This window comes from Gymnogyps californianus, chromosome 25 (genome assembly GCF_018139145.2).
Source record: "Gymnogyps californianus isolate 813 chromosome 25, ASM1813914v2, whole genome shotgun sequence".
Taxonomy (NCBI): Eukaryota; Metazoa; Chordata; class Aves; order Accipitriformes; family Cathartidae; genus Gymnogyps; species Gymnogyps californianus.
In genome coordinates this window covers 4,427,716-4,442,073 of record NC_059495.1, presented here as the reverse complement: position 1 = coordinate 4,442,073, position 14,358 = coordinate 4,427,716, and the positions used below count along the sequence as shown (strand labels likewise).

At 41.2% G+C, this 14,358-nt stretch overlaps 1 protein-coding gene across 5 annotated transcripts in view; it reads right to left on the bottom strand.

The window, feature by feature from the left end:
* GRAMD1B (GRAM domain containing 1B) overlaps positions 1 to 14,091 on the bottom strand; it is a 96,652-nt gene extending 82,561 nt beyond the window's left edge. For 4 of the 5 annotated variants that reach the window (XM_050910903.1, XM_050910901.1, XM_050910908.1 and 1 more), the window contains exons 1-2: positions 13,730 to 14,091; positions 2,432 to 2,509 (exon numbers count right to left, since the gene is read on the bottom strand). In XM_050910903.1, the coding sequence (XP_050766860.1) occupies positions 2,432 to 2,509; positions 13,730 to 14,091 (440 nt within the window). The remainder of the gene's footprint in view (positions 1 to 2,431; positions 2,510 to 13,729) is intronic. The other variant, XM_050910902.1, reaches the window with a different exon arrangement.
* Positions 14,092 to 14,358: the final 267 nt, after the last annotated feature.

Below are 14,358 nucleotides of genomic sequence, written 5' to 3'. Positions count from 1 at the left end.
ACTTGCTCTCTACTCTGATCCTTCAAGCACAGCACAGGCTCCTTCTGCCTGTGATATCAGAGGCAGCACGCCAAGAGACAGTGCACCTTTCAGTACATACCCACATGGTTTCTTACTCTCCCCTCTTCTGCCCTACTCTGCTCAGCTTTTGTCACAACTTACAGGATTGCTGAAACCCTGGGTGGTTGTGGTTTTGTTTGGGTTTTTTTTGTTTTAAGAGCTGCTGTACAATAGTCAATTGATCAAGTGAACAAAACTGCCTGTAGGTCTTTGTAATAGAAGCAGAGAGCTCCAAACCTGTGGGTGGAGGACCTTTTGTTAGCAGTCAAAAGTACCACCATAAGAGCAGCAAGAAAGACCCTCCTCATTCAATTTTCAAGAGTCTAGCAGATTCAAGATGCCTCAGAAACAACCTTCAACTGAGTTAATAGGAATAGTAAATAGCAAGCTCTCAAAGGTTTTGTTAGCCTTCTCACTAATTCATGTCCAGCTTCACACCTCACATGAAACTTAACCAAAAAATAACTCAAACACATGTTAAGTTTCATGAGCACAAGCCACCAGTATCCAAAGGAAGACTATACCAGTAGAGCCTGATGCAATTACATTAGCAAAGGATGGAAAAAAACCAAAGCAGCAAAGGCAATTTACTAGCCTTCATATGGATCATTTTAGGATCAGTATCCTCCATGAAAATAAAAGTCACTTGTAATTAAGTCTAGGCAGCAGGAGTGTTGCAGGTCCCCAATAAGAGAAGTCAGCAGGCTCACCATCACCCTGGCTCTGCATAAATAGGTCTGAGATCTGATTGTGCTGCACCTAAAACATGTCCCAGCCAGCCAGGAAGATATTCTTAGCACCCATCTAAAGGCTCCAGTTTAGTCTACATCTGAAACAGGCAGCACTTCCAAATGATTCCCTTCTTGCTATGCCCAGAAATCCCCCATCTGAGTATTAACAAAGCCTAACCTTGTTTAACCTATGAAATCCCAGATCAAACGGTATAACAGACTGCATTACACAGAGGAAGCCCAGGTATGACCTAAGTACCGATCTGCTTTGCTGTCAGATTCCTTATTTATGGTTGCAAACACCACGCCCTGCTAGTCAATTATGCCAGGCTCTGCAGCATCAGAGAGATTGATAATCAGAGTGAAACATATGGAGGAAAAGGTTAGCTACAACTACCAAGTGCTAATTCTGAGCCAAACTCTGTTGGGATATTAATTAGCCCTTCAGGGTCAGAACATTCTCTCAAGTGAGTCAATTCCTCAGATGCCTGCTCAGCTGCTACTCAATTCTTACTCAATCCATTGGCCTTTGACACCATAGTGGGGAATCCGAGTTCAGTAAGCATTTGCCCTACTACACAGTAAGAAAGACCTCTGACCTTAGAGACTGCTTATGTGGAATCACTGAGTAACGGACCTGAAAACACTCTTCTAAGGGACCATGCCCAGATACAAGCACACAGAGTGGAAGACACCACATTCAGATGCTTCTCATAATCCACTATGCAGCAGCACAAAGGAAGTAGTTTCTAAATCTCAGCATATGCCCTCCTGCAGGCTCACTATAACCCCCAGTGACAACATCAGCTAAGTAAAATGCAACATAACTCTACCATGCAATGCAGTAACAAATTAATGGGAATTTCAGAAACCAAAGTCCAGATGTAATGCTGGACCCAAAGATGGTAGTAGGGAAACAGGCCTGCAGGAGCTGGCCTGGGATACAAAGGTGGTAGTAGCTCAGGGCTCATAGTTCATGCACAGCAGAAGAAAATGAAGCAGATTCAGGCTCAAAAGATGAACTACAAGATACAGCAAAACTCTTAATCATACAGCTCTGAGCAAAGCAACAATAATAAATCATGCACAAAAATAAGCATTCATTTTTCAACAGCTTTTGTGCCAATGCTGCAATTTGAAGCAGTCGTTAATCAACACAAAGTACAAGAAACTTAAGTTTCTTTTGGAACTTCATAGCAGTTCTCACCCAGCTGCTACACATGAGCTCTAGATACCTCAGGACTGTCACAACACATCAGAAGTGACATACAACAGCCAAGCCCAATATTGTCTTTGCTGAGGACAAGAAGCACACATGAAATTTCATTTGTGTATTTTTAAGGATCAGAGCTGCTAATCATCAATACATAGCAGGTCTGATGCAGCTATCTACACCAGCTACAGTTTTTGGGAATGAGTCTCAAAAGAAAGTGCAGGCTACTTCAGAAGTTGGATGCATTTGTCCCACAAGTTCTACTTTTAAATAGAAGAAAAATGCATCTTTTTAGACATAAGAGCAATGTAAATCACATTTGTTAAACAACAAATACAGGGAAAATAAGGACCTCAACCAGCCCAGCCCATGTAGTCTCACCAAGTGGTTCCAGCCATTCTCCCAATTCAGCTGCGAACAGACTTACCTGTCATCACACATATGAGGGCTCAAGAATCGGGACAAGTCATCATCGTGGCTGCTTTGCTGGCTGCTCTGCTGACTGCTGCAGTATGAGACAGGAAAACAGAAGCAGTCAGACAGATTTGTGTAAGTCCCTATGAAACACCCTGGCTTAAAGCCCGAACAAGAAAAACGCAAGGTTCATACTTCATATTTGGGGGTGCAAAGAGGAAAAAAAAAGCCAGAAGACAGGAAGTTCATATCTGGTTTACAACAGGCATGACTTGTTTGAAGCCTCTTAACCTCACTTAGTGACAACTTTCCTAAGAACTTTCCGAAATACAGAAGTGACCTTGCACCTTGCCTATACACAGTGTTTCATCATGCCATCCCAGAACAGCTTCTTACAGCTTAGCATTCAAATACCAAACTGCTGCATGTTTATATACCCTCACTTCTAGGCAGCAGGACAAAACAGCAGTTAAAACTACTAAGGATGAAGTGGCCAACACTAAATTTCTGGTGGAGAGTTGCATGCGGAGCCCACAAGATGTCACTCTCCCCCTTTAAATGGGTGTTTTGGAGGCGATTTTTGTCCCTGCACATCTATTGTATGGAGTTAGCCTTATTCCCTTCTAGCAGCCTCCACCTGCTCCATGGACTCATCAGGGTTCCTGCTTCTCATTTCTATAGCTTCATTTCTTTGCAAGAGCTTTCCTTCCGAGTAGTAGATAGATCTGATTCTGCCTTCAGGTAACAGACTACAGCACAAAGAGCAGATGTTCCTGGGCTAGCTTTAATCTACTTCACCTGGGTACCACTGGCTATGGAATCATGGCAACACAGCTTTAGCACAGACTGCAGTCGCACCTGGGACACTGGGTACACTTGCCTGAGCACACAGGCTGTGCTAAAAATGGTGTGGCTTCACTGCTGGTAGGATCTAAACTGTTCAAATAAATCTAGTTCAGGTATATATACACATGCTTGCAATCACAGCTTCTACTGCACTGTACACAGATCTGCACATCACATTACCCAAAGGCACAGAAATACAAATACAGTATCAAAAAGGACCAAATGGCTTCTTTTCATTCTAAAGAGCAATAATTCTCAGCCAGTAACATCTATTTTGGGGAGAAAACATAGTACCAAAACACTGCAATAGGATTTTTCCATGAAGTCTACTTGCCCTTTTTTTTTTTTTACCTGGCCTTGACCTTTTTAACCACTATAAGGATGATCCTATCTCTTGGAAGAAAATACTTGCTTCTGCTGTGCAAGAAGCATTCTCCAACTTCTCTTTCCATTTCAGCAATACTCTGTCTCCATCTTTAAATTAATTTCTCAAAAAAATCATTAACAGAATTCTTTTTCTCCAGATGTACTCTATGCTTGCATAAAGAAGTTATAGCTATTCTTACCTACACCTACTTACACTTTACAACTCAACTACAGAAAGGATACCTCGAACAGTACCAAGTATATTGACTTGACTAAATTAAGTCCCATGCAAAAAAAAAAGGATTACTTTTACCACCACAGAATATTAACAGAGAAAATACTTGAAAAGGTTTAGAAGTTTATCTATAATCTTGTCTTCATACTTTCAAGGAATGACAAAATACAGCCAAGCAGGCAGGGGAGGAACTAGAACCAGCAAGTACCTCAGTGACAGATGAGAACTACACACTCTGGTACTAAACAGCATTTCTTCAGCAAATCTGTGTAAATGGCTCTAACAAGCCCCCATGTTCACTTTTTAGGGATCTGAACTCCTAAAATTCCTGTCCTCCTCCCCACAAAGTATTCTTCCATTAGTTTGTTTTCTTGGAATACCGTTTATAAGTTTTAAGGTGAGCATATCACAATCCTTTAACATGACCATTTTTCTTTATTCTAAAAAGAAAAAAAGAGAGAAGGGGAGGGACTTTCTTTTCCCCCTTGAGATCTGAGTTTTTGCCAAAGAGGTTTGCAGCTTCCTCTGAACAGAAAAAAAAGCCAATGAGTTCTTTTTCATTTAATATTTTCATCAACCACCTTGATTTTGACCAGCTGCTTCTCCAAGATCTTCATGTACTCCATCTTATTGAACATGACCTTTCTGAAAAGCACAATAGCTGTCTTGGGGACCCACTCAGCATTTGAGAGACATCACACCTGGCACTGTCCACTATTTTTGCTGCCTGTTCAACATGAGGCAGAAAACTGTTCCTTACTGTTAAGATAGAAAAGAGAGCAGACTGAAGCTTTCAGAAGAAAGTAATTAGTGATCGGTATTTATAAAATCCTCGAACAAATAATATAGAAATTAGCCTTTGAGGTTGGACATACAAAACCACAAAACTCATGCAATATTTATGACTTTCAGCTACAAGTATGTGCATTGCATGGAAGTCATAGGCATGCATCTTGTGTGGGCACATACACACAATCCCATAGAGCATAATTCACTTGTTTCCCCTTTGCACAGTATATAGTTTTACCATCAGAGCCAAGACAGGTAAACACTTTTGCAGAAGTCTCTCAGCAAGGGGACAGATTTAATTTTCTGCTCCCATACCCACATACCTAGTCAATTCTTTTCTTAAGTGTCTCACTGTAGAAAGGATAATCAGAGAATAAGAATTCTATATTGGCTTCAAGCTATAAATCAACAGCTAGGTAAGAACAATATACCCCAAAAAGCAAAGAAACATCTTTCCTGTACTTCTGAGCTTAATTATGGCCCAGTGAACTGGTTTGGAAAGCGCATAAAAGGAACCACACTTCCTAATTCAAAGGAATTATCACCCTTTTGATATGAGAAAGCATAGCAGGGACTATTTCTATAGCTACTTGTTTCTTCACAAAAACCCCTCCCACAAAACTTTGCCATTTCAATTCAGATCAAGCAGATACAACAAAACTTACCAAAGGAGAATTCCCAGTCTATCACAGCCTAACAATAGCACCTGCAATGCTGGTAATCCCATGTGAAAGTTTACTTTTGGACAGCTATACAAGATGAACCTTAGACCTTTTCATGCTTACCCACCCATCATTAAGTTTCTCATTCAGAAAGTCTTCCAAATCAAGGTTTAAAATTTAATGGAATCCAGATATTGCAACACATTGCAATACAACACCTTACCCCCTTGTCACTAGCGAACACAAGATTACAAGCAATGAAATAAACTCAGACCAGGAGAGAGAAATTAGTTTTCACCCACTTGTCTATTTGATGGTATTCAACATGAGCTATGTTTCACTACAACAGTGTTTTGCACAGAAGCTTTGCAAAAGTTTGTGAGCTTTTCACACAAAGAAAATAATTTCAACTGTCTGAATATTAGACAGTGCAGCTGTTAAATTCCCTAAAAAGCATAAAGACTTGAATCTACCTGCCTTAAAATATATCACAAAATAATCAGGATGTCTGAAGAACTGCCACGAGAAAGAGTACAACAGTACCAATATCTGGTGTGAGTTATGGTTACTTCCAAGCTGGCAAAGAAATTGAATACATCATGCCTTTTAAATGATATTTTTATATTGTCAAAATCCATACTATTTTAAGCCAAAACTCTTTTAAGTCTAAAAGATTCATAATGAAAATGGAGTATTTTAGACAGTGAATTCCATGATGTGCAAACAGTCTTCATTTGAAAACTCTTCTGATAAGCATTCTTGCCCATCTTTCCTTGGCAACATAAATACAGGATAATAAAACTAGATTGAACTTCAAGCCTCAAGTGTGTCAGAAAAAAGGTCCCTCTGAGTCTTTTCCCACAGGGGGCTGTAGGAGCTTGTCAACAAACAACTTTATCTTTCAATTTCCCCCTCCTGCTCTGCTCATCCTTCCCAGAATGTAGCCCCCCCCATATTTCTCATGAAACAGCAGAAATAGACCTCCCAGACTCAGCTGCCTAACAGCACCTCATTGTCCTTTGCAAATTAAATTCCTGTCATCAAAAGCATTTGTTTGTATGGTTGCATGGATACGTAAATGACTGTGCCATTACAAATGTCAAGTAACTGTCAGGTGGAAGGGAAGGAGAAAGGAGGATAAGGGACATGAATCTGAAATCACTGACCTAAGTTCCAAAGGATAACAGTCTCCCTCATCAAGAAGGGCTGTCCTTCGGCAGACCTAAAGCTTTCAGTCTGTGAATTAAAAGCCAAAGCACCTTCAGCAATACAGCTTTCCCACAGGTGCTACAAGTCCCCACTCTCAGCATATAAGCATAAAGTTGCCAGGGGAAACACATCCTCAACACTGAAGGCAGCAAGCTAACATCAGGCTTTATTAAAAAAGTTAAGGAAGATTCACATTCAGCGAACTGTAATTGCTGAACCAATACCAAGCCCTATGGGAGGCAGGTACCACATTTCTAAGGATCACAGTACCCTTTCTGTTTACACAACCCTGCTCCATCTAAGAACTGACTCTGAAGGAGTTTATTCAAAGAAATAGGTGGCAAGGACCCTGTTTCTGCGCACATTTCACTGAAGTTGAAATGGGGATATGCAGAGGCAAGAGGAAAATTTGTACCCAAGCTCATGCAGTGAATCAGTGCAACAAATGGAACACAGAGCTGAAAGGTGAAATTTCAAGTGCCTTTTTTTAACCTAAACTTAGAGCATGCACTACTTGGAGCCTAACATATTGCCAGCATTCCAGAGAACCAAAGGGGCACTTCCTACTCCAGACCGTCGTATCTTTTTAATAACTCAGTTTCATAGATGGGGGGATGTAAAGCAATGTTTATAGTCTAAACCCATTAGTAATGATCAAAAAAGATAAAGGACAGTTGCATATATCATACAGAACGTCATCATAATTAGTACTAATTGTGTCCTTTGCAGTCACATTCAGTGTTGGAGAGCCAGAGTGTGAATCTGTAGTAGAGTCATCTTCTCTCCTTGCTGGAAAGGGTTACAAGGGGCAGGATGGGTAAGTTTTCTCCTCTCACTGCATTCATTTCACAAATGAAAACATCATCAACCTTCACAGCTGTCAAGGCAAGCCCTTTCATCAACATCAGATTCAATGAACAACAGACATCTTGAATTTCAAAACACAATCCAGTGGAAAACAACTGTGGTAATGAACATGATGATTAATTAACTGTTAAATACCATTCACAGGCACAGTGCTGTGTAAGACATGAAATTCAGACAGTCCAATGGTAAATATTTGCTGACTAGATAAGATCAACAGCATTTAAGTTCCAGACTGTTTGTAAATGAGTCAATTTTGATACTTTTGTGACAGGTCATCATAAACCACACAAATACTGAAAGGCAAATATTTAAAAAACCACACAAACTACTGCACAAAGGCAGTACGATTCGGCAAAAAAAAATAACAGAGCTGATGGGATTCACAGTCACTTGGCACACATTATCATAAAAAATGACAAAAAACCTGCAGTCACAGCAAACAGTATATCAGTACTCTTCATAAAAGATATGCATGCATCAGTTTAAAAGAATTCAGTTCAGTGGAAGCACAAATTAGGTCTCATTTGAACTTGCAGGTTCAAAAAGAAAAAGATTACATTAATAGCCAAGTTGCTACTAAGCCATCATTCATGCACTCTCACATTTCAGTTTAAGAGATACCACATAAATGTGCTCATGGATTTTCCAAAGCTACCAAAAGCAGAGAATATGGGCTGCTTACTACAGAGATCTATGTTAAAAAACCAAACAAGCCTTTTCCCATTTTTGCTTTGAAGATGCAAAAGACTACAGATAACCAGCTAAATACCCAACTATGTATTTAAGTCCAAATTCAATCCATAGGATATTCACACATCACTCACATTGCTTCAATTTTCTCCAGAAATGAAAGTTTTAAATATAGTTTAAAAGATTAACAAGGAGAGATGTATTCCAAAAACTTGAGACAGTATTAAAACATGTAACAATCATTTCTGCCAACACCTCTCTACACTTCAAAACACACCATGTCTGACATTTGTCCTCCTGAAAACCTCAATTAACCAACTCCAGCTGCAAGCAGAACATGGAAAAAATGCAACCCCTTTGCCTCTTCCATTATGAAATCCCAATGGAGCTGTCAGTTCCTCGCAACAGATTTCAACAAGAATTTTATCAAAACTTGAAAAAGCAAAAATGCACTAGCAATCCCAATACGCACACATCTACCACTTCCTGCAGCAGCTTGCTGTATTTCTAACAAAGGAGAAGCCCCACTTCCTCTCCTGACCTAAAACTGAAACATGGAAGTTCATGAAAGCCAGAGAAACTGAGAACTACAAAATTTACAGTTACGCATTTTGCAGTTTCTTGGAATTGCATGGCATGAAGTGAACAAAACCTTACTCCACCAAGCCGTTCTAGTCCTCTCTAATTCACAAGCAACACAGGGCTTGAACAGTTTTCTCTTCATCAAGTACTTTTTCCGAGGTTAGTAAATACTGCCACTATTATCTAAAGACAGTAGCCTTCTTGGATTGCATTTCCACAATGTGAGAGGCCCTATAGCCTTTACTCCTCTAGCTTTTTGGTTTTTTATTTTTCACATTTAGCAGTTACTTAGGGGAGAAAATCACATCACTATTTCAGGCTTTCATGAGAGCTTTTCCTCTAGAAAGTGCCACAATATTTTTCCTAGGCATCGAAGGAAGAAAAAGGTGAACAAAGCATTAATTTATTCCCAGAAACATTCAGGGTGAATTTCAGTTTTGTTAAGGAAAGCAAAAGCATTATGAACTACTTGAAATTAAAGATTCATTTATTCTTATAAGAAAATTCAATATATTTAAAACACTGATTTGTAAGTAATATTTTTAGTACAAGTTCCAACAAATCAGCAGTTCACTATTAACTGACATATCCCACCAGGGTGACCAAGAGACTTCACAAGCGAACCTTTTTTCTTAAGGAAAAATAGAAGTTTTACCTCTTTCTGCCACAGAATGTGAACAGTAGCAGCCACAGAGCACATTGCTGAACAGTGGTAAAGATTCTGCTAATGTGTCATTTGTTTCATACTATCAGATAAGCTATGAAGATTTCATCTGTAAAACCTCTATGGTTGTGTGTCCAGCAGCTCAAGAAACCTCCATCTCCTCAGCACATACCCTTTTCTAAGATAAGATGGAATGCTTCTTATAATATATTTCATTTTTAACATCTTGTGTTAGAGGCATTTTAGGACATTTCAGGTGAGTCTTTCCCTTTATCTGAACCTGTCATTTGGGACATCAGTAAGTGTCAGAGTTTCCAGCAGAAGACCAAACTGAGTACATTCACCTTTAGAAACGTCAAGAGCTACAGCACAATCTATTCCCCACTGATCCAACAAAATCTACAACAAGTTTTACATTCTTTGGAGCACCAACATTTTGCATTTCATTATTAACTAGTCTGGACACTGTGATTGACCATACAAGTTTATCTTTAGGACAAGTATTAACCGAAGACAAACCGGGTGATCTTGGAGAGCTCAAGGCAAAGGGGGCTCTGGGAAGGGACTGCAGGCATCAGGACACAATAGCTTCCAGGACCTCCTGCAAGAGCAAATTCAGCAAGGAACAACAAGTAAAAGATGATTCAAACCTTTTACCATCCTTGGCATTCTGGCTTATTTCTTCCCACAGTACGGGAGCACGTTCAGATTACCACTAGTACGATCTTTGCCCAGCATGAATGCCTCACAGGAAACTGTTCAAGAATGAGAGATTTACCATACCTCAACTATTACATATGTACTGTTGTTGAGCATTCACACAGGAGCCCAAGTCAGGCAATGATAGTGCAGGGCCCACCTATTTACTCTCAGCTTCTGCCAACAGAAGGGTGGAAACACAGGATCTCATTCCAATACTGATCTTAGGCCAAAAGGAGAGCAGTCCTTTAAGCCGGAGTGATCTACCCTCTCAGCAGTTCTTGCCTTACACATCAAGAATCACATGCAGTTGCAGAGATTACTGGCAGGGGTGTCTTTAAGAAGCAAATAATAAATTAAAGCAGATACACTCTCACATCCCCACATCAATAATGCACGTTCATGCATAGCAAAATGCTAACAGATTGCATCTACTAGCCTGTGAGGAAAGAAACATCATCATGCCTTAAAAAATTTGTGCACTTGTGTGCAGGGTTCATACTTCATAAAGCTGTATGCAGGTAAATAAATTCTGTCATTACCTGGGTAGCAAATGATGGATGAGGAGTATAGGTAAGAAGGTGTCTGCATCCCTTATAAAAATCATCCTATTTATCATCTGTATAGGTCCCCAGAGCACCAGACCTGTAGTTTGGATCACCATGCTTTTGTACAGGTTACAGGGAAACTCCTACCCCCAAGAAATGGCTTCTTCTGCTCTTTCACCTTGAACAAAACTGTATCATAGGCAAACAAGGCTCTTGCATGCCATCTCTGCTGTGTGATGAAAAGAAATAAAGTGCCTCTCTTCTGCTCTCCCTATCAGCCACCTAACAGCTTTTAGAGAACCAGCAGGTAAACAAACCTGAAAATTATCCAGGCTGTTAAAAACTAACTAGCAATATAGAACATCTTGTAGGCTGGAGTTTCCAGATGAAAAAAGCAGCCAGCCTTCATCGGACCTGGAGCATTACAGACAGCATTCCGAGTCCTGAAAGCATTTGTTTATTCACTTGGATGCTTACTGTATGCTAATGGTCACAGAGCTATTGCTCTGGGGCATATGAGCAACACATGCATCACGAATATGTCAGCTAGTGCACAGTTTGCTCTCAACTACCAGCTGCCCTGGGAAAACCCTGCCATACAAACAGGCAGATATCTGGCCACATAGTGAGGGTAAAGGTTACCAGACTCCAAAAAATTCAAACTGCTTGATAACAATTTAACTAGAAAGAGGGAGTGCCTAGAAGCAAACTGCCTTCATTTCTCTGGTGGGAACCACATGCTGATGGCTGCCCCCTTTACCAGGTGAAATTTGGGAACCTGCGTACTTAATAGCGTACCTGCACTCCTAGCCAGATGTATGGCACACTGACCACACTAGGAATCCCTGTTACAATTAACCAGCTGGACAGTTCAAGCATCATCACTGTAGCTCAACCCTGAGACAGGGCTTGGTGGAAAAACCGCTGGACAAAATGCTTCAGCCTTTACTCTAGTACAGTAGTCCCTGTTGCCCTTAAACAAACAAATAGTACAGTAAATGACATTACTAGCATCTGTTACAAACAGCAACATCATAATAAAACAGCAGCAAGAAAGAGCCAGTGCTCTAGATGACCAAGTCTAAAGTAGGGGAAGGTAGACAGGCAGTATCTATCTGCTTCACAGAAAGCCAGCTTCCTGTCCTGGTATTGTAGAACAAGGTTTCACATGCAACAGCCTCGGGGCACAGTAAGGTTTACCCCATGGTGCTAGCTGCTAGTCTCTTTCAAATTAATGCCACAAAATCCTTTAGGGTTCATCACTCTCTCTGTGACTAACTCCCCACAGATTCTGCTTTCTCTGTGTTGTTTCCATGCCTGCTGAGTTTTGAAAGCCCAATGATGATCTTTGCATTCTGCAAGCCCAGAGGCTCAGCAAAGTGACTTGCAAACTGTTTTGTTTGTTTTCCTCTGGACTAGAAAGGGGAAAATTCCATTTGAAAACATCATGTTCCCCATTGCTAAAGGGATAGATTTGGAGCCTGCTACATATGAAGAAAGGTGGTGCCATGCTGGCTTTGGTATGCTAATGCCACCTAATCCATCAACCACTTCAGCTTTTTTCCACTCACTGCTTCAAAAACATAACAAGGTTTAAGGCAGAAATGTCTTAATGATGAAAAAGCAGAAAGCTGTCAGCATAGCCATGGAGATACTGTGTACAAGAATGAACTAAGTTTTCTTATGCATTCACACTGAAAGAAATGTGTCTTGGCCTCCGTCTCAAACACATTCACCATCAATAAATCCAAATCAAATCCTTCAGCTGAAAAGCCATCCTCTGTATTGAACTTCAGACCTGAACTTTGTGATTCTGACACTTTAGCATATGCCCTATGCATTATCTTTCCCCTGTTTTCTATGCTATAATTGAATCACTACTGGTATCACCACAGCTAAGTGAAAATCAATAATAATTCTCAACCAAGAGATGTTTTTCAATGTTAACTTTGAGAGGGATTATCAAATCCTTGATGGCATGCATTTATTGATGAAACTGCCCCAAAACTTAATAAAATGACAGACTGACCTTGCTAAAGTGACCTCATGCAAGAAGAGTTACCACATAAGAGTGGATATTAGTAGAAGAAATAGCTCTATCCTATAAACACTCAAGCAACACAGCAGTCAGTGAGTCAATCTAGTATGTTGGGTGCAGAAACATATGCAAGTGCACTACATACTTTCAGGTATAAACCCACACATAGGCTGCATGGGAGTTGCAAAGCAACAAAAGAAAAATTGGCCCACGCTAAGGTAGTATAAGGATTTATAATGCACTAATTTCTCAGAGAAACCTTTAAAGTGTCTTGTGTATTTTGGGCCTTCAGGAAAGGTAGATTGTATCACTCTCCTGTTAAAGGTAAACTACACTGCACATTGTAGACCCTGATTGCGCCTGCAGAGGGTTACATAAAGTATAGCTCTTTCTTCACATGGCCACACAACAACTCCCTGGGCATTAATTTTCCTATGTTGACAGGCTTTTGGAGGTCTTTATGAATTATTTGTCCCCTTTTGAGCCAAAGGACTGAGTGACTTTCAAGTCTGGAAAGCAGCCAAGAACTGAACCCAGACATCTTGACATGCAGACCCACTTACTAGCCACAAGGCTACTTTGTTTCTCTCTCATCCTCACATTCTCCCAACATCAGCTACTGAATGAAGGATTTCTGAGGTGGTCTCAGCAGTAGGAAGGAACATCACCAAAAAAACCCTGACAAAGGTTTGGCATCCTCACTCCCTGTCCTGGTATTCCCAGCAGAGAAGTCACCTCCTCTCTCTCAAGGGTCTCTGCAGGACATCTTAATGAAGTTAAGTCTTATCACCCATTCTTTCAGGACAGTCTCCCTCACTCAGAAGCAAGTTCTTTTCACTGGCTCTGTATTACCTGTAGAAGGTACACAGAGGACTGAATAAGGACAGATCCTAGCACTGCTGTTTCTAACATGCCTAGTGTTTGCACATAAGGATTAGGCCATTTGGTCTGGCATCAGCAAGTCCAATCAACTACATCACCCGTTCCAGCCAATAGGTGAGGACAAAGTCCCAGGGAGAAGCACGTCAAGATTTCTAGGGGAACAATAGACCCTACCTACCTATTGTGGTCAGGCTCTTCTTGGAAGCAGGGAAGGGAGAGTGGCCAAAAACATACCTGCTCTCACTGTATTCCTTCTTCTCTCTCACACGCAGCCACTTCCGAAGGAGGAAGCGCTTGCGCCGCGGGGAGGCACTGGGCGTGGAGCAGTTGGACCAGGGAGTGTCCTCATCACTGGAGGGGGTGATTTCAATGGACGGGAGCTGCAAGTATTCCTTGCTGGAGGAAGGAGAATCCTGATACCTGCCGGCCTCCAGGCTCTGCTCCTGCACATTCTTCATCCGCCTCATCTTGAAGCGCTTCCTGCGCAGGGTTGGGGTGGACGAACTGGACCAGGCACAGCCACCCTCCACCACCTGCTGCTCTGGGACTTGCAGTGCTGGGAGCTGCAGGGTTTCTGTCATATTGGCAGCTGGCATCAGATGCCCTTTCTCTTTCTGCTCCCACCCCCAGGCACACTAGCTCTGATCTCAGTGTAAACCACGCCACAAAACCACAACTTGCCTTCCTCCTCCCTCACCCCAGTCCAGTACTGCCCTCCCTTCTCAAGCAGGAAACCTCATGTTCTTCACGTGTTTAACAAACAGCGGGGTGGGGAGGGGATGTTGAGGACACAGACATGCCACAAGGGAAGCCAGTTTAAAGTTTCTTTTCTCCTTCTCCTCTCTACAAAACAAAGTCCCTCC